Raw genomic sequence first — 20108 nt, forward strand, 5'->3', positions numbered from 1 at the left:
AGATGTGGAAGGTTGTTCCCTTTCCTGGAATGCATGTATCTGTCTTCCTGAGGTTCACAGTTCAAGGAGCATACCCAGGATATTACTTGATTGTTCTTACCTGACATAAAGAGAGAGTTGGGTGAACCCATAGATGTGAGCATAACCCACAATATTAAATCTAATAAAAGGCTTTTGAGAGAGAAAAGCTGATTGCTTGGCAGAATGACTCAGAATTAGTTGTGAGGTGAAGGCTTTTTTTTTTTTTTAATTAAAATAGTATTCAGGTAGATCTTTAAAAGTGTACTTTGTTCTTTCTCAACAGGCCAGGTGTAGTTAACTTTATTGCCTTTAATAGCTTCCGTTGCAGTATGCCTACAAGGAAAAGTTTTGGAGATCAGTTAACCAAAAGTTATTCCTCATTTTGCATAACTACACTACTGTGTCTGGCCTCAATCAGAAAGAAAAATCATCTGGGCTTTAATTGAGTGGCTGGCTTGTCTTCTGGGGAAGGAGGAAGAGAGTGAATGAAACTTTCCTTGATCTGCTGGAGGGTGTTAGAGGGGAGAAGATGGGCTGAAAAGCTGGCATAGTGCACTAGAAAGAAGTAAAGAAAAGGTGACTTGAGCTATAAATGCATTTGTGATGTGCAGCCATGTGCCCTAGAAGGAGTTTCCTGATGAAAACTGGATGAGAGGGGAAGGTCTTTCTGTGGCTGAGTTCTTGACAGGCTTACCAAGAGATGAAACCTGAGGCAGCCTTTGTACCACCTTATCAGGAAAGCTTTCTGAGATGCTTCTGGTCAATTACATGAGGCACACCTTTTTTTTTTTTCAGTTTCCACTCCATCTCTTAGAAGCATGTGGAAAAGTAATGTTTATTGCTGTGGGGTTTCTTAAAAGGCAACATAAATAACACCCTGTCTTAGTTACACAGGCCAGGCAGAGGTGGGGGCAGGAATGTCTTTCATTGATTCCCAAAGGCATCAAGAGTTCTCTGGGATACACTGAGGTGTCCAAGTCATCACTTGCATGGCAAGGGTCACAAAAAGGTTTAACTTTTAGAAGTCTTCATAACCTCTTGTTCCTGCCAAGTATAATCAAATTGTTGCTTGAGATATCTCTTCTCCTCAGTATTTCACATTATTATTGGGACCATTTCATCTTTGTTGAAGTGGATCCAATTCAATTGTAGCATATGAAAAACTGTTTTAGTGCAGTAGTGCTGGTGATAGTTGCATTCCCAAAATGAAATTGAATATTATGGGGACAATCATGTGTCCTACATCACTCTTTAAAAATAATGTTTCCTCTTAGAGAGGCTCACAGTCAGACAGAGAAAAGAAGAAGAGACAAAATGAATAATTTGATAGAGGAATTGTCTGCCATGATACCACAGTGCAACCCCATGGCCCGAAAGCTGGACAAGCTCACAGTGCTACGGATGGCTGTGCAGCACTTGAAGTCTTTAAAAGGTGAGTTTGGGAAACATCATCCTGTAAATCCTTGTTCTAGTAGGAGTTGTTGTGTGTATGTGTTTTAAATAAACCAAGAGTATTTTATTTTACATTTCCTTACTGTATTTAGTTCCAAGTCTGCTCCTCATTTAAATGTACATGTCTGTAGCTGTCAGAATGTAATTTAAATTTTTTGCTTAGTATGGCAGAAAAAAAGCCACCCTTCAGTTTCTGATATTTTCTGTCTGCTCAGGGCATGCCTTGCTCTTGGGTCATTCTTGCTCATTTTTAGAAAGTACAGGAGTCAAAAGGAAAGTTACAAGACAGAAAATAATTTAACAAAATGGTCAATGAGTTTGATTACATTAAAGTCTTAAAAATCCTCACATGGTAGAGAGTAGCAAGAAACAGAAACTTCTGATAGCCCAGTCAGCTGAGAAAGTTAATCATGGATCTTAGGGAATGCTTTAGTGCGAGGATCAGCCCAGGAAATATTCTTTGCTCTCCTTTTGCTATTGCTAGGGTTTTGGAATTTTTTTTCCCCTCTCCCCCCTGAAAATATATCCAAATAAACTCTGCAATATGCAACTTGTATCAGCTGCACAGAATATTTAGGTGTTTTGGCACCACTGTTTCAGAATAATAATTTGGTCAACTCTAAGCAAAGATCAAAGACCCTCTGCATTGCAAAACCCACTGCTTATGAAAAAACAGGTCTAAGGAGAACCCAGTTAGTTTTGGGTCAAAGAAGTGTAGAAAATTAATTAAGTTGCTACCTTGGCAGTAATAGAATCATAGGAATGGCTCAGATGTAAAGGGTTTTGAGGTTTTTCTAAAGGACTGAGAGTCTGCATGAAGAAATCATGTGAACCAGCAGGAAATAATAAAAACACACTACAACAGGACAGTAACTGCACTTGCAGTTTAAACAAGAAATCTTCAGCTCAAGCATTTGTATTTTAACAACAGGATGTAAACACTGGACTTCACCCAGCACAGTTGTATTTACCTCAAAACAAATGGTTTAAGAGAATACAATATACTATGTGGTGTTACAGTGCATGATGAAATTGGCTGAAATGTTCAACTGTTACAAAAAATGTAACACAAAAAATGTAATGGATAAAAATGTAATGAACAAAAATGAATTTATAGAGTATTGCCATGGGTGCTAGAACAGTACATGCAGTGAGTCAGTCTCACCATATTTAGTGAGACATTGGATTTAACTACAATAGTCTGGTTTTTTGATTGTTGGCTTTATAGTATTAATGGAGCATTATTAATGCCAAAAGATAATTGATAATATCAGGATTATTCTGTTTTAGGAAAGAGAATTTAGTTAAGAGGTCTGAAGTATACCTATGAAATGTTTCTAGAAAATTCACTTCTCCTAATACCATTTCTCTTGCAGTACATTAATGATATCTGAACAGAAGTGTGCTTGGTTTGTGTTAATAAAGGGCAAGAAAAAAAAACTGTTATGTGTCTGTTTTCATTACCAGTTATGTTTGAGATTTGTTCTAGTTTTATTTTTAGTATTTCTTGAGCCTTGAATTATTTTTTTAATTCAGCTGTTGGGGTCATAGAGAAAAATTCTGAAAAACATAACAAGTATAGCTCTGCTAAAAGTGAGTTTAAAATGTAACTGTTGACATGATCTCTGTGAATCACCCATTTTCCAGGTTCCAGTAGCTCCTACTCAGAAGTCCGGTATAAACCTTCATTTCTGAAGGATGATGAACTGCGACAGTTAATCCTTAGGGTAAGTGGAAGGAAACTCTCAGCTAAATCATGTCCTTGTTAAAGCTTGAGTTTTTAGTTGGACGGTGCTTTTTCTCCCATCATTTCCTTCAGGCAAGTGTTTTCTTGTACTGATTTCTGTGCACTACCCAGGCTTTCATGAAGGTGTGCAGAGATGGTTTGGGAGCATGGCAGGCAGCAGCCCTGGAAGGGACCATAATCTGTGTACAGTCTGCATGTTTAATACATCCATGCTAAAAATCTTCATGCAACTTCAGAGAATGCTGCCAATTATGCAGGAACATCCTCACAGTTGTTGGCTGTCCTTCATGGACATTTTTAAAGATGTACTTTGCAAAAGGTGCAGAAAATACTTGGAATAAAATCTTCCCTCTTGTTTGCACACTCCATCATAAACCCACACACCTCTTTCACAGCTAGGTTTGTGGGTTTTTTCCTTTGCTGCAAAAATGCTTTGCCAAGATCTGTGAATGGTTCCCAAAAGAAGCTGTTTTGTAGCTGGACTTTTGCCAAAGATGTGTTTAAGAAACTTTAGGGGTGTGTGGTTGAAGGCCTCATTTGGTCCTTGCAATCTTAATTGCTGGATTTTTTAGAATCACAGAAGGGCCTGGGTTGGAAGGGACCTTAAAGTTCATCTCATTCCACTCCATGCCATGGGCAAAGACACCTTCCACAATCTCTGGTTGTTCAGATCCCATCCAACCTGGCCTTGAACACTTCCAGGGATCCAGGGGCAGCCACAGCTTCTCTGGGCAGCCTGTGCCAGGGCCTCAGCACCCTCACAGTTTCTTCCTAATATCCAATCCAAACACACCCTCTCTCAGTGTGGAGCCATTTTCTCTTGCCCATCTCTAGCTTTCTTGTATTTAATTTTAAAAATCAGGTTTGAAAGTGTGCTTCCTTGTAGTCATTAATATTCATTGTTTATTTTAATTGTGTGTTTTTAAAGACAGTATCTTTACATTTTCAGGCTGCAGATGGATTCCTGTTTGTGGTTGGATGCAACAGAGGAAAAATTCTGTTTGTCTCTGAATCAGTTTGCAAAATACTGAATTATGATCAGGTGGTTATTTTTGTTTCTTGCTTGCTTTTACCTTGCATTTTCTTAGGAATTTTTAAACTTTTATATTTTATTTTATATTACATCAAACCAATCCTTGTGTATAATTTCTTGGAATTTCTTTGATTTAACCTTATTCAGAGTAAAGCTGATTATCCTGTAAGAAAATATGTGCAAGTACATCAGTGTTCCCAACCTGAGGAACAGCACCAGATTTCAGCTGATCATCCTTAAGAAAACTGCCAGTCTGAGAGGAAGGGATAATTTGAAGATGTCCTAATTTCTGTGTGCAAGAGATTTTCTTTCACATAGTGAAGTGATTTGGGGGGTTTTTTATAGACCAAGGAAAATGGGTAGTTCAGCAGTGGAAGTTAATGAAAGCTTTCCTTGGTGCTGCCTTTATGCTGGGATGCACCACGTAACATATCACCCACAGTAACTGTCCGAGCATGTACCCCAAACCTGAGACAAACTGAATGGGGGCCAGCATAGCCTGTACGACCAGGGAAATTGCCAAAATAGAAGTACCTTCCATTAGTTGGTGTTTAACATGATGGGCAATTACCACAAATAATCCAGGGATGATAATTTGTTCTTGTATCAATGACTTCTGTTTCACAAACAGAGGCTAAAACAGTTAGTGCTGCCATCTGTCTACTTTTTTAACTTTGAAACCATTTGTGCTATTTTAGTTTTCTTTATAAATGTACAGATAACCAATCTGGACTCTTTCATAGATTTTTTTTTTAAGCGCAAAACTATCTTTTTAAATTAAAGTTAAATGAGTCATCCTAGGGGAATAAGCATAAAGCAGAGTTGTTTTTTTTTTTAACTTCTACACTGATTTTGTTCAAAAACTGAAAGTGCCTTTCTGGAGTCACTCATGTTAGACATACCTAATTCCAGACCCTTAAGATCTCCTCTATTCCAGACAAGGAGATTCAGAGGACATGACTGACTTTAATGAAACCCATGGATATATTAATTCGCTTGTTTGGGAATTGTTCTAGGTTCTGAATCCCATGCTGCAGTTTTATCTGGTTTGTTACACCTGTATATTTTGGCAAGGCTGCTGTTAGGCTGTCTCAGCAGCACTCAGCATTTTCCCATTGCATTAGCATTAAATGGGGACTGGGAAAAGCCAGGAGACTGGGTGTTTGTCCTGAGTTTGGGTCTAGAGTAGAGCTTGTCAACACAGCTCCTTTATGTCCTTTGATTTGGTTGCTGTGCTGAAGATAAGCAGTGGAAAACCAAACTCTCCCACTTCTGTGAGAATTCCTTCCTGTTGCAAAAGGAAGTGTTGCAGCAGGTCAGTTACTTGGGATGAGCAGGTAGAAGGCATCCCAGCAGGAGACATCCCTGAAAATATTCTCTGCTAAGGAGTGCTGTGGTGAGCTGAGCCCTGCTTCCAGCCTGCTCCTGGCTCTGTGGTGCCAGTTTGTCCAACCACATTAGACCTCAGAGTCATTAGATAGTTGAATATTTCATCCTCCTTTCTATTTCTTCCCATCTTCCCCAATAATCCAAGAGTGGAATTACTTTGTGTATAACGTTCTTTGGCTAGGACCAGGAATTGCATTATTTACATAAATAAAGCATTTGGTTGTACAGAACTTGTTGGATCTCCAACTAAATCTGCTGTTTTTCAGAGAAGGAACAAACTATGTTTTTACTACCCTTTTAAATAAAAATTATATTAAACAATGACAAATGAAATGTAAAAAAATATTGATATTTGGAGTAACTGGTGGTATTGACTTTTTTTTTAGTGGTGTAGACAGTTGTTTTCCTGAGATAAGTAATGTGTGGGGTCCTGTTCCAAAATGGTGTGGTTCTCATCTCTTTTGGATTTTGTTGTTTTTTTGGTTTTTTTTTAATAGGCCAGTTTAATTGGACAAAGTTTATTTGATTACTTACATCCAAAAGATGTTGCAAAAGTTAAGGAGCAACTTTCTTCATCGGACGTCTCGCCTAGGGAGAAGCTTGTAGATGGCAAAAGTAAGTCAGACCTGGATGTGCTCAGATTTTTTCAGGAGATGTTAATAAATCTAATTATTAGTCAGGATGTATTCAGGTGTTTGTATGGATGTGTGGATGAACAAAAGAAACAAACATTTGAATGCGTATCTGCTGCTTAAAATGCATTGGAGTTGAAAAGCTAGCCCAAAAGAGAATTGATTTTAGATCATAAGAGTTACAGAAATTCTGTTAAATTACTGCAATCACTGTTAAGCATTTACCAAGATGTGGTCTGACATTCTTCCTACCAGCATACTGCTTTTTTTTCTTGTATTTGCTAGGTCTTGTCAATACAAAAGACCTGATGTAGTCGAACATGGGATAAAATACTTCAATATCAAGAATCACTGTCTTCTCTGAAAATGCTAAGTGTCAATCCCAAAGTAACCAAACCTTCTTTAGTTTACAGTTGTTTCTAATAAGGAAAGCATTGTGTACTATGCAGCTAATGCCTGTTTTGTGTACTATGCAGCCTATTTTATAGCTGGCTTTTACAAGCATCTTTGCAGTTCTTCCTTGTACCAAATACAAGGTGAAAGTTTATAAAGTATCTGTAGTTAAATTCTATTAAGAATATCAAGAAAAGTCTATAAATAGTTTAGTAGTTCTTTCTAATTTTGGAATCTCTGTCAATCATGTTTTCTTTCCCCTATTTAAACTATTAGACTTTTTTAATTGTAGTACAAAATTTAGGCAGCTAAACAGTAAGGACAATGTACTGGGAGGTAAATGCAGAAAGCACCTTGTTTTCTGAAGTTTTATTGCTTGCTTTTGGTTGTTTTTAATTACTTTACTGAATCTTTGTAAGCTGGCTTGCAAGTACACACAGATTTCCAAGCTGGACCAGCTCGGCTGAACTCTGGTGCTCGACGTTCCTTCTTCTGTCGCATAAAGTGTAGCAGGACCACAGTCAAAGAGGAGAAGGAGTGTTTGCCCAACCCAAAGAAGAAAGGTATTCAGAGAGTGGAGATGAAATGGGGGCTTTCTCTCTTGAAACTTTTTTAAATTCCAAGTCACTAATGACTTCCTAGTTCCTACTGATCTCACCAAGTAGCAGTAGAGCAGTGTAAATGTGAACCAGGGACACCTTTTGAAAAACAGTCTAATTGTTCTTTTTCTCCTCCCGGTGCCCTCCTGGAAAGAGGGAGGGAGGAACTTGAGGTACAGTGGCTCTATAGGAGCATGTGGTCTGTTGTGGTCAAATATGAGAAGTCTCAGGGAAATATTTGAAAGAACTGGAGCAGATCAGAAGAATGAAACTAAACTTATGTCTTGAAGATTACTGAGTGAATAAAGCCTGCAAACTCTACTGTTTTGAAGGGAAAAAAGCAAGTAAACCAACTTTTTTTTCTGATTGACTTTTAATGTTGTGTATATTTAAAAGTACGCATTTTCCTTTTTTCCACATTTTCATGGTAAAGTTAATTTATTGGTGTAATTCCATTAATTTTCCCAGTAATTTTACTTTAGTTCATATTTTGGTATGCCCATAGAGCAGTATAATCTTGTCAAGTTTCCAGTGAAAAATTAAATTTCAATTTTAAAATGCAATTTCCAGCTTTTGTTTTAATAACTTAGTATTGATTTTTGCAAAGGTATGCTGAAATTGTTTGATCCTGAAAAAATTCTCCTTCTGTTTTTCAATGTAACCTGTTACTGTTGAGATACACCACAAATTTTAAGAGGCCCGTGATTGTAAGTAAATAGAATTTGATATCCCTTGATGTGTCAGATAACTCAGTGAGATAAGAATTTACCTTCTCTAAGTGTTTTGTGGGAAAGGAGTTTTGAGGGAAGGCACCTGAGCAACTGTGACAAAATCATAGTGGGATAACTCAGTTTCTCATTTTGCAGAGTTGATACGTGTTTTTTTGTAATGGAGAGGAAAATCAAAGCTATGGAAAGCATCCTGTTCAGCATGGTGTCAAGAATGCCTTGGCATTTTTTTGGAAAGACAGCTATTGTAGGACACATAATGTCAAATCTTGATGCTGATGAGGGTGTTTGCATGTTATTTAGAGAGCAAAAAGGGATGAATGGCAGTGTATGCTGGGATTTAAGATATTTAAAATATTTGTATTCCCACAAAACTTCAGAAACCAGAGATAAATAGAAAACAAGCTGATTCTTTCTTCAACTGCAGTGAGCATATGTTCAGGTCATTGTGTTCACCAAAGGTAAATTGATTTGGAAGCTACAGAGGGCCTCAGGTTAATTTTAATTCACAATCCATATAAAACCAGAGTGATCTGTGGGTTATTGCTTTGTTTTCTGTCTAACTTGTGTTTGAACTGCCAGTACCCATAACTCATCTTCCTAAATCTTACATAGGGTTAGAAGCTCTCTTTGCAGGTAAGCCCAAATTGAATAGAACAAAATTAATTGAAAAATACTCTGTAAAATTATCTATAGCTTTGTACAGTTGGTATAGGTAAGCATGAACTATTAAGTTGCTGGTCTCATGGCCAACACAATAAAATAAGTAGTTTGGTTTACTCTTTGAACAATAACTGCTTCTTATTTAATTTCTTTCTATTAGATCACAGAAAATACTGCACCATTCACTGTACTGGGTATTTGAAGAACTGGCCTCCTAATGAGGTGGGAGTAGAAGAGGAAAATGATGTAGAAAAGGACAGTAGTAACTTTAACTGTCTTGTTGCGATTGGGAGGTTACACCCTTATATTGTTCCACAAAAGAGTGGAGAGATAAAAGTCAAAGCAACAGAATTTGTTACACGATTTGCCATGGATGGAAAATTTGTTTATGTAGATCAGCGGTAAGCGTTTTGTTCTTTAATGAAGAGAAATGACACAACTCCTTCATTTTTCTGATCCTCTGTCAAAACTGTAATTTCTCCAGCGGGGTAGAAGTTATAATTCAAATTCTCAGTTTTTGAGAATTTTTTGGAAATTCTCAAAAATTCTAATTTTCAGAATGTTTTCCTGCTCTACACAAGAAGCAGTTAATTCTTAAGCTATGTGTACTTAGGCTTTGATTTTTGTCAAATAATACATAATATATAGAAGTGTATTGTCCCATAGAAAATTGACTTATTTATTCATAAAGAAAAATCTCAAGTTAGAGCTTCATAGCTCTGCACAAGACTGAAGTAGTAACATTTAACCAGAAGTTATTACTTCTGAGAGTCTTACCATTTGTAACAAATACATCCTATCTAAATGAAGTACCAAATTATTTTATAAGAAGTGAGAACTAAGTTCCCATTTTCTGTACTTTCTGAATCAGACTTTTATTTGTTGTAGAGACCTAGTTACCACTTTGCATTTGGAATTTCATTGTCACTGGAAATGTTACTGCTTTCAGTCTTCTTTTCTTTCTGCCACAAGTGTTGGTTTGAAACTAACTCCAGTGAGTGGAAGAGCAAAATTCAACTGCTGAGCTTTTTATTGACTCTTACATGTGACCAGTACTGTGACTGGCTGGGGGAGAGCCACTAAACAGAAGTATTTTGTGTGTACATGTGGTTTGCATGTTTAAACATTTACTTTGCCTTCAAATTGTCATTCATTGTAAAGGGATAATTTGCTGTGAAAAATATTTCCTGTTGTTTTAGAGCTGTACTAATGCTATATTTTTTCCCCAAACATGAACACAGGCATCTGTTTGTTTAAATATTAATGTTCTGCTTTGTCTGATACTGAAGGAAACAGCTTTGAGTCTGCTGTAGTTCACGTTTTTATTTCTAACAGCGCAACAGCAATTTTAGGGTATCTGCCACAAGAGCTTCTAGGAACTTCTTGTTATGAGTACTGCCATCAAGATGATCACAATCACCTAGCTGAAAAACACAAAGAAGGTACAAAATAGTTGGTCCTCTCAGACTACTTACAGCTAGGTGTAACTGCAAGTGAGAGCAAACCCAAAGTACCCAACCTCAGCATTGCCCTTTGTGATATCTGTGTTAAGACAAGCCTGTGTAAAGCTTGTAATAAAAGCAGGGAGAAACTTGTGTTGTCTTGGCTCCTGGTGCAGGGCCTGAATTGTGGAGAAATAATGTCAGCACATCTGTCAAACCCTCTGCTTCCATTCTTTGTAAGGAAGGGGAGGACTCCTGAAGAGCAGATGTGTCTGATAACATAATTAAAGACACGAGTTAAAGCTCGCCAAGTCATGAGTTTCCTAGTGTTTTGCAGGAACTTAGTACTTGCTTATTTATGTAAGATTTATGACCCTGCTGAAACTATATAATTTGATTTTTGAGGAGGTCCCAGTTTGTTCTGGCATGTTTATTCTATGTCTGGCCAACAGAAACATTTTGGTTTTATGATGCTATAAAATAGATTTATTATTTCTAACTTTACCTTTCTAAGCTTAAATATGATGATTATAACTTTCCTTTTCTTATCTAGTGTTGCAGAACAAAGAAAAAGTATTTACAAATTCCTACAAATTTAGAGCAAAAGATGGGACTTTTGTTACTTTAAAGAGTCAGTGGTTTAGTTTCATGAATCCTTGGACCAAAGAGCTGGAGTACATTGTATCAAACAACACTGTGGTATTGTAAGTAATTTATATGACTCTCCATTTATTTTTTGTCATAATTGCAGTTAGCACTAAAATAACCTGCTTAGAAAGCAGAACAAGACTAGAAAACATCAACCTTACACAAAAAGGGGCTGAACATCTTGGACAAACATCTTTTTTGGCATTTACCAGCTATTTTTGTTTTAGGCCTAAGTTGTGGATTTAACTCTGAAAACTGTGCTGTTTCCCAGTAGGGAAAAAAAGAGATGGAAGAGTTTCTTGTTAAAGGAAGAAGGGAAGGATCTTTAAGAGAAATAGATTTGAATAAATGGAACTGTCAAGTTAATTCTGCATTTCCTTCTGGTCTTTACAACCTTCTATGTGTCAGTTGACCCAATTCCAAGTGCTGTCCTACCCCCAGGTGTCAGAAGGTGGAAAAGCACACTTGATAGATGGTGGAAATGCAAGGCAGGACAGAAAGATCCTCTCCAAATTAATTGCAAAGGTGGAGCCTGGGGGACAGTAAATGTGTGTGTTTTAGTCTTCTTTTTATTTGTAGTTCTTTTTCATTCTCTGCACCTTGCAATGGAGCTGTAACTGGGATTGTTCCAGTGCTACTGAGGATCTTTGCCGATGATTGGGGTTTTGAGCAGGGACAGAGGGGGTTTTATTTCCATTAAACAAAGTTGTTGAGGGGGCCTTTTGCCCATTCTGTATCTGATTCATGCCTTAGGTCAACATCACCCACCTCTTTTGCCCATGTCCTTTTTCCCCAAGAAAACAGAAAACTGTGCTGGCCAGTAGCCCAAGGACACTTTTTTGCTGGCCCTGGAGGTGTGGGCATTTGCAGCTGTCTGCAGGAGGGAAGGAGGGCAGCAGCTGCTGACACGAGGCAGCCACTGACCTGTCCTTGTTTCTGGTTACCTGATTTCCCTCCTAACACTAAAAATGACAGCCCTGTTCCTTTGTCATGGAACACAGACAATCCTACTGGCTTTCTTTTTAAATTGGAGAGTAAGTGGAAATCAGTATTTCACCCACTGCTCAGAAACATTACAAAGAGTTGAACACGGAAATATGTGAGGAATATCCTTCTTTCCCTAGTTTGAGGATGTTAGCTTTGGTTCTGTGTAAAGTATTATTGAAATTAAATATATGCTGGATTTTGCTCTCGGGAAAAAAAACACGCTGACTTTTTGTGGTTTGTTGGATTTTTTTCATTTCTTTAAATCTCAGAGGTCATAAGGAATCAGCCGAAGAAGAGGTCCTGTACAGTTCCCAACCTGCAGAAGGCAAGTGTCCCTTCTTACAGTTATCACAGCTGCATCTCCTGATCAGTCAGTTTAAATTTATCCACTCCAGGGTTTTTTTATTCTAGGTTGCGTGCAAAGAAGGATTACTTTTTTTTTTAAACTACTTCTTTTTCAAAGTCTAGTTACTTACAGAGTCCTAATTGATATAATTCACAGAACTCTAAAAGGAAGTGCATATAGCCTACTTTTAATTTCCAGCAGCTTCTGTTAGAGCTGGGGATTTGGTTAGTAGGATATTGTGCTTCCGTCACAGACCCTTCATATTTTGCTCAGTTTTTGGAACAGATATAACTGTGCCGAGTTTATCTATAAAATACAGGGGAATACTGATACAGAACATATTTTGTTATTATTTTTCTGCTGTGCAAAGTTTCTGCTTTCTGCATGCTGTTCTATCATCTTGTTGTCAAGGCTTTATATTTGCTTTTCAAAATGTTCTTTCAATAACTGATTTCAGTTGGTGAGAAATCCTAGGGTTTTTTTAAACTCATGTTCTTTGCAATGTCTGTGAGAGACACTGGAGGTGGCAATGATTAAATATATTTCACTACTGGAGAACAAGAATTTTCACAAACAGATTTTTCACTTTATATTGCAACGCCCTCTGCCATAAATCAGTATTTAAAGGAATATAATTTCTGAATACATATATGAAAATATATACTTGTATATGTATATCTAGAACAAAAGCTACTTTAAAATGAATCCTTGCTCTGCAATGAAAGTGCTCTGGGTTTAAGGTTTTGTTTGGGCTTTGTTTTTTTTATCTACAGATGCTGTAAAACAGTCTTTAGTAAGTGTACCTGGAATGTCCTCTGGAACAGTTCTTGGTGCTGGAAGTATAGGAACTGAAATTGCAAATGAAATACTAGAATTACAAAGGTAATAAATGCATAACACCATCATTAGGCTTTTAAGTAAAGACAGGCATGAGAAATTATATGATTATGTGAGGGTTGCTCCAGTTTCACTTTTATTGTGTTATATGTGTAACACTTTTTAGGTTGAGCAATAGCATTATGAGATACCATTATAATTATGTCAGTCTCGTGTCTGGCAGAGCGCATGACTGTGCTGGTGATTCAACCGAGGAAGAAAACTGTGCTCAAGGAATAGAATTGTGACCCATGGCCTTTTCTGATCTCTCCTCTGTTTTCTGCTACCAGAACTTGGAGCAGGATAATTTAGAATCTTCAGGAGAATTTAAGATATTATTGTTTCAAATGATCAGACTCGTGCTTTGTCACTGGGGAGGTCTGGTGGGTTCTGCACCACACAGTGTATTTTTCAGTGTTTGATTAATGTGACCTGGTAAATCAACTAAGCACATGCAATTTTAGGTTGCATTCTTCACCGTCTGGAGAGCTAAGTCCGTCACATCTCCTCAGAAAGTCACCTTCTCCAGCTTTAACTATAAACTGCAGTGATGTGAGTACACCCCTGCCTGTGAAAATCCAAAATGAAAAGGTTAATGTCAGCTCAAAACCTGTGTTTGAGCCAGATTGCCCTGATTTGTTTTTGTGAATGTGTACTTTTAATCTTAATGGTTTTGAAGAGACTTTAAAAAAAATCTGTGCTGTTTTGAAATGTTTAAAATTGTGACTTTGAAGTTATTTCATTACTCTTCTAAAAATGGGTAGTTATGCTAATCCAGTGGTGCTTGTAAATCTTCTAGTGCTTGTAACACCACAAATGGTAACTAACATAGTTATTTATATAACATAGTTACTGCCCATATCTATGGAATAATTAACATATCTTTTTACCTAAATATGTTGTATGTTTTGTACTGGACACGGCTTGAACAAACTTCTCCAACAGTTCTTTGAATGCAAATTTCTTTCCTGTTAAAAACAGTTTATCTTTCCACTGCAATTCTCATTTCTTATGAAAAAACCCACTATTCTGGTCTAGGAGCTGCTTTGACTTCCCCCTTTTTTAATGATCTGTTCTCCCCTGTGTTACCACAGATCTTTCTCCTAAAGAGTTGTTTGACTTACTTATGCTGAACTCTCTAAATTATGTAATGTCTCATCATAAGGATAACTTTATCATATGCATTGAAGATTTATCTTGATTCTGGGCTTTGGTATCCCATTTGTTTCTAAAATACTTTTGGAAAGCATTTCACCTTTATTCATTTCCTGGCAGAATATACACAAGTCAGGCAATCCTAGGAATCTCTCCTGCTAAATTACATGTATGTGTTAAATAAAACAACTATCAGGAAAAAAATTATCTTTTTTTTTTTGTTAGAATGACTTCCATTTCTATTGCTATGATGAATACAGTTTAATGCATATAGAACCTAGGAGGTATGGGGGCTTTTTTAATCTCTTAACTGGAATGTTTTCACAGTGACAAACATCAGGTCACTGGGAATTTGTAGTTTATGGTAGTGAATGTGGAAAGTGCAACCCAGTACATTTGGTGCTGGATTTATTTACTGAACGCTGAGTTAGACCCTCAAGCAGTGCCATCACTGTGAAGTACCTTTGACAGCTGTGTAAGTGACAGCTTTTATTTAAGCCAGGTCCAGTGCTATATGAACTTATAAAATATTTGTTCCTAAATGCAAAATATCTGCCTGATGAGGTATATTTTTCACTTTCTCTATTCAGTTCTTAAAAATCTGACAGGAATCTATGATGTTTCTGTAATGTAATATCTGTGACTAAATTTAGGATCTAATTCTGTCCTTTCTACCAATTCTGCTCTTTCAGGTGCCAAATAAAGAGTTGATTCAGTTATGTCCTTCAGAAACAGAAGCTCTGGAGAATTCAGAACAAAGCCAGGGTGCTATTCCATTTCCCAGTAATGAACCTCTCCTCAGTAAGATTTATTTCTCTTGGGGCTGTTCTGGGGGTTGCAGGGGCTGACATTTCTGATCACTGGTGTCATTTCTGAGTGCACTACTTTACAACCATGTATGAATTGTAAAGAGATGTGGCTGGCTGAAGATGAGAGCACTCTGAAAACAGATGTGTTATTGCTGCAAGGCAAACAGCAAAATTTGGTAAGTGAGGCAATCTCATGACAAAAAACAACATCTGTAACTGAAGTTTACCATTGCATTCTTACACTTTTCATAAGGCACCTTACTGTTCTCTCTCCAGGACAGAGATAGGGAGGGAAAAGTATTTCAATGCAATGTCAGGGAACTTCTTAGAATTTGTGAATGATTGTCGTTTAACACTTTACCTCTTTCTAAGCTGCAAGCTGGGAGTAGTTGATACAAAGGACTGCTCCAAATGGCTCAGAAAGAATTTTTTGAATCTTTCCCTTGTTAAGTTTGTCTGGATACAGGATTCCTGGCCCTGTAAGAGGAAAATGCCATTGCATTATGTTTGACATAAAAGGCAAAATGCTGTAAAAGCCATGTTTATGCTGATCCTGTATTTCAGCTCTTAGAAACTTTTCCATCTTCCTCTTCTCCCTCATTTGCCAGGGATTTGTTTATTAATAGCCTACAGCTTTCTTCTGGTTGAACTATGAGCCTTTTCAGAAAAATTTAAAAACTTAAACCATGACAACCCCAAACCAACCAACTGAAAAAGAAACACAAAGGAGAAAAAGCTAATTCTTTAATAAGGGTTTGGGAAAAAAGAATTGAAAACAACCCCAACAACACAGAGCAAGGAGGAATGGTGTTAAACTAAAAGGGAGTCAAGTTAGGGTTTTTTTAACATAGAAATATTTGCTTTGACTCCAAAGGCAGGTTCTGCTTCAGACCAATTCTGTTTTGCAAGTTACCATGTTTTCCATGCCTCACAGTGCTCATGCCTGCCTCAAGCTCCTGCTTTACTCACTGTGTAGGTGGCAGTTCCCAGCTGGACTTCGATGCCATCTGCGAGAACGATGACACTGCCATGACAGCGCTGATGAATTACCTGGAGGCTGACGGGGGCCTGGGGGACCCAGCTGACCTCAGTGGTATCCAGTGGGCTCTCTAGAGCTGCTTCTGGGAGCAAGGAATGGCAGAAACCCCCATGCACAACCACCCTACATCCTCAGTACTGTACTGGAGTTTTCTAATGGCTCCTTTGAATTCAGACTGGCTGTCTCTGGATTTTTAAAGACTGGAGCCTTGTTCAGAGAGAGACATCTTCTGCTGCACCTATGGACAAATGCAATATTTTTTTCATGATGAGGAAACCTTGAAATTTTAATATTGAACCATCTGTAACTGGAATGCTTAGAACACTTTAGTATATTTTTGCTAAGAAGCTTTAACCAAAAGGTACTGTACAATGTACAGGATTACTTTTTCTTAGTTTTAATACTTCAAACTTTTATTTATTGTTTTTGTTTCAAGTTGCAGAATATTAGTTATCCGTGTTACTTTCTGTAGAACCTACTGTACTTATATGGTTTGAGAATATTTGTAACTATTAAATTTAATTGAAATAACAATTTGCACACACAACAGTTGTAAAATAAGGTATTGTAATGCTCAAATGATGCAGTTTGTGATTCCTTGCACTTCTCAGCAGTGCAATTTTTGCTAAGGTGAAAATGAAGCCTGCAGTTCTGGGAGCAAGGATTGGGGTTGGATCACCCTAATAAACAGAAGAGAATGTTTTGAGAAAAACACTCATTTTCCAGTACACAAACATGAGAAGGGAATAAGAAAAGAGCAACAAACTCTTTAATTACTGTTTTGTATTATTTGTAATGTATTATTAGAGAGGCAGTGCAGAGAACCAGAGAAAAATAATGCTCTATTTGTAATAAAGCACTTTGGTCTTGTCCCAGGTTCTTTACTAACTAGAAAAGTGTGAATGGATAATCTGGGTTCCAGAGAGAGGCTTGCACTGTCTGTTGGTGAAAAAATGTTAAAAGTCTAGAGCATCTTTTGTGTTTTTGGAGAGATTGGGAGAATTTTCTACTGCTTGAGTATGTGACTTTTTAAAATCCTCTCTGTACTATAGCTTTGTAAGTAAATGCTATGCAGGATGATCTTTTGGGAACAGTTTTTGCAGGGATTGTATCCCAGTTACAGCAAATGACTCAAGAACATGGCACTTTAGAGGTTGCATTAGAACAACATAGCACTATTATAGCAAGAGGATCTTTTTATCTCTGGTATTGAAGGTTTAAACAAATTTATGCATAGATTGTATATCATAAAATTACAGATTTTTTCATGTTTTCTTCATGTTTGGGTTTTGCTTTATTTTTTTAATTCAGGTAATGAAAGGAAAGCATTTGAAGATATCTGATACATGTGCATCTTTTTAATACAGGCATTTAAATGTAGGTACAACCCTAACCTCTCTCACTCCTGGTGAGGGTGGCAGCCTGGGCTGGTGTTTTTAGGAAGGCTGGAGTTGGGAACAAATGGATGTGGCTGTCACTAGATGTCATCCTTGTGCTGCTGGGGAGCCACCCTGTCCTCATGAGGCCACAATCTGGACATGAAGTGGCTTCCTCTGCTTGACAGAGCATCTTACAGATGATATGACTCCTTTGGCAAACGATGCATTTTTGCTGATTTTTGCTAGAAACCTTTGACATTTTGCTAGAATGGCTTCTTGGATTGATTTTTTCCTTTTTTTTAACTCTATAGAATTTTTTTCATTTAATTTGGATGTAATTTCCTGCATTCAGATCTCTTTTTTACATACATGGGGCCAAAATCATCAGTTCTCTTGCTTTATTAGAATAAACTTCTCTGCTTTTTCTGAATTTTGGGCTATATCATGGAGCAAAGTGGAAGAAATAAACAGGCACTTTCTAAGAACTGATAGAAATCTCTTTGTATAAATGAAATTTGAGATTCTGCCATTGTAAAATGCATTTTCTCTTTTCTATTCTAGAAGTAAATTCCAAATAAACCAGCAAATACTGTAGCTCATAGATAAATGACTACACAAATAACTTAAAATTATACAGACTTTATTAGAACAGTTTTTTAAACTGGATTAGTTTGGAAACGTGGCAGCTGTTGTTACTGCAGGAGCAAATTAATTCTTTCACAAGATTTATATGTGTCTAGACTCAAACCACTATTTTTGGATTCTTGGCTATCCCTAAAAAATAAAACCAAAAATGTGACTTTGATTCTTTTGCAGTCAATGACAAATATTGTGATTTTCAATTAATTTATTAGATTTTCCCTTTACTATTTGTATTTTTTTCTGGCTTAAAGCAGCCTTTTCAAGAAAAAGTGTCACTTGTAAATATTTCTGGTGAAATTAATAGATATTTTTGAATACAATTGAGATAGTATGTGCTCATTTTGTTTGTATAACAACCCAATTCTAGTAAAATACTGACAGTTTGTTCCTGGCATGGTGCAGGTAATGGTAGGATGTGGTTAAAGCAGGTCAATAAATGCTGTTTTGATGCCCTGCTGTTAGTCTGCTGGCAATTCTGTCTACTACTGAACTGAAATATGAAGTACTTGTTCTTTCAGATCCCAGGCTTCTTCCTCAAAACATAAACAGCAATGTGGAACTCCTGTGGATTTTGGTAGCTCAGTGTGATGCTCCCCAGGCAGGGAGAGCCTGTAATCCAAGCTAATGTGCATTTTTGGGGATTCAAACAGAGCTTCAGAACACCCTTATGCCCTCCAGGGATGAACCCTGAAAGTGTCCACACATTAACCCTGAACTTTTCCAGTTCCTGTTGCAAGCACAAGGCCTGTGAGGAGCAGCTGAGGGAGCCGGGAATGCTCAGCCTGGAAAAAAGGAGGCTCAGGGGAGACCTCGGCACTCCACAGCTCCCTGACTGCAGGTAGGTGGGGGTCAGGGTCTGCTCCCAAGGGACAGGATGGGAGGAACTGGCCTCAAGTTGTGCCAGGGAAGGTTTAGATTGGATATTGGGACAAAAAAAGGGTTATTTAGCATTGTCAGAAGCTGCCCAGGGCAGTGGAGAAATCATCATTCCTGGAGGTGTTTACAAGATGTGCAGGTGTGGCACTGATGGGCAGGGGTTGTGGTGGATTTGGTGGTCCTGGGTTATAGCTGGACTTGATCTCCAAGGTCTTTTTGACCTAAATAGTTGAGTACCTGTGAACATTTGTCACTTGGTGTTCTGGGGGCAGGGAGGATACTGTCTCTGCTTTTGGGATTCCCCTGTAGGGTATGGACAGGGACAGTGCTGTTGCATAGGTCTACAGCAGAGATTGAGTCCAGGTTTCTTTCCTGTGGTGCTTTGTAGTTCTGGAATTTGCTGTGGATCTTACACTTTTTAGAATACTGGAAAATTTGGTTTGCTCACAAGCATAAAAGGCTAAAGTCATCTTAGTGACTGCTCGCAGCAGGGTTTCTGTTCATGATCCAAAGTGAACAGAAAAGAGAATACAGTACCTTAGCCTGCCTGATCTGTTAAAAGCAAGTTCAGGTATGTGGGCACTGCACATAACTTTTTATTATTCTTTTTTTTTTTTTTTCATGTCAAAACCCTCAGAAATAATCACACAGTCTTTGGAAATGGTAAAAAGTTTTGAGGGAAAGCTCTACCTTGGCTGTTGCTGCCACAGTGCTGACCCTGTCTGGGTGGTAACTTTTCTTTCCTGGAATTTGCAGATTCCAAGTGTACCTGACCCAACATCTGTAACGTGTCCTACAGCACTCAGGGAGCCTTGGCACAGCAGAGGGAGTCACAGAATTAATGGGCTCTTGGGTAACACTGTTAATGGGTAACAGTGAGGTTTATCAGGGTGCTCCTGGAAGGTGCTGTGAGGTGAGCAGCAGGACTCTGAACTCTACAACAGCTCAGGGAATGTGCAATGCTTTTCAACAAAAAAAAATCTGACTTCAAACATTGCTGCTTTCATAAACCTTACATATAGGGAAGGCAATACCACTAGGCCTTTAATATTTAGCAAAATACTTTCAGATGAGTGGATAGAAATTCTTTGAGGGGAGTGGTTCCATCCTTACACTTCACCTTGTCACAGCAGGATAAGCAAATTGATTTCTTAATTATACAATCATGGAATCTCCTGAGTTGGGAGGGGCCCGTCAGGCTCAGAGAGTCCAACTCATGGCCCTGCACAGACACCCAGCAATCCCACCCTCT

The 20108-nt window shown here is 37.9% G+C and overlaps 1 protein-coding gene across 3 annotated transcripts in view; it reads left to right on the forward strand.

Moving 5' to 3' along the window:
• The window catches only part of ARNTL2 (aryl hydrocarbon receptor nuclear translocator like 2), a 32086-nt gene extending 13653 nt beyond the window's left edge, over positions 1 to 18433 (forward strand). Inside the window, exons 5-17 of one of the 3 annotated variants that reach the window (XM_030959931.1) lie at positions 1296 to 1453; positions 3121 to 3200; positions 4170 to 4262; positions 6140 to 6257; positions 7099 to 7230; positions 8818 to 9058; positions 9993 to 10099; positions 10653 to 10803; positions 12004 to 12059; positions 12854 to 12962; positions 13421 to 13547; positions 14804 to 14912; positions 15897 to 18433. In XM_030959931.1, the coding sequence (XP_030815791.1) occupies positions 1296 to 1453; positions 3121 to 3200; positions 4170 to 4262; positions 6140 to 6257; positions 7099 to 7230; positions 8818 to 9058; positions 9993 to 10099; positions 10653 to 10803; positions 12004 to 12059; positions 12854 to 12962; positions 13421 to 13547; positions 14804 to 14912; positions 15897 to 16033 (1618 nt within the window). In that variant the 3' untranslated portion in view covers positions 16034 to 18433. Of the gene's footprint in view, positions 1 to 1295; positions 1454 to 3120; positions 3201 to 4169; positions 4263 to 6139; positions 6258 to 7086; positions 7231 to 8817; positions 9059 to 9992; positions 10100 to 10652; positions 10804 to 12003; positions 12060 to 12853; positions 12963 to 13420; positions 13548 to 14803; positions 14913 to 15896 lie in introns of all 3 variants that reach the window. The other 2 variants (XM_030959930.1, XM_030959932.1) reach the window with 2 other exon arrangements.
• Positions 18434 to 20108: the final 1675 nt, after the last annotated feature.

Source organism: Camarhynchus parvulus, chromosome 1A, assembly GCF_901933205.1.
Source record: "Camarhynchus parvulus chromosome 1A, STF_HiC, whole genome shotgun sequence".
Classification (NCBI taxonomy): Eukaryota; Metazoa; Chordata; class Aves; order Passeriformes; family Thraupidae; genus Camarhynchus; species Camarhynchus parvulus.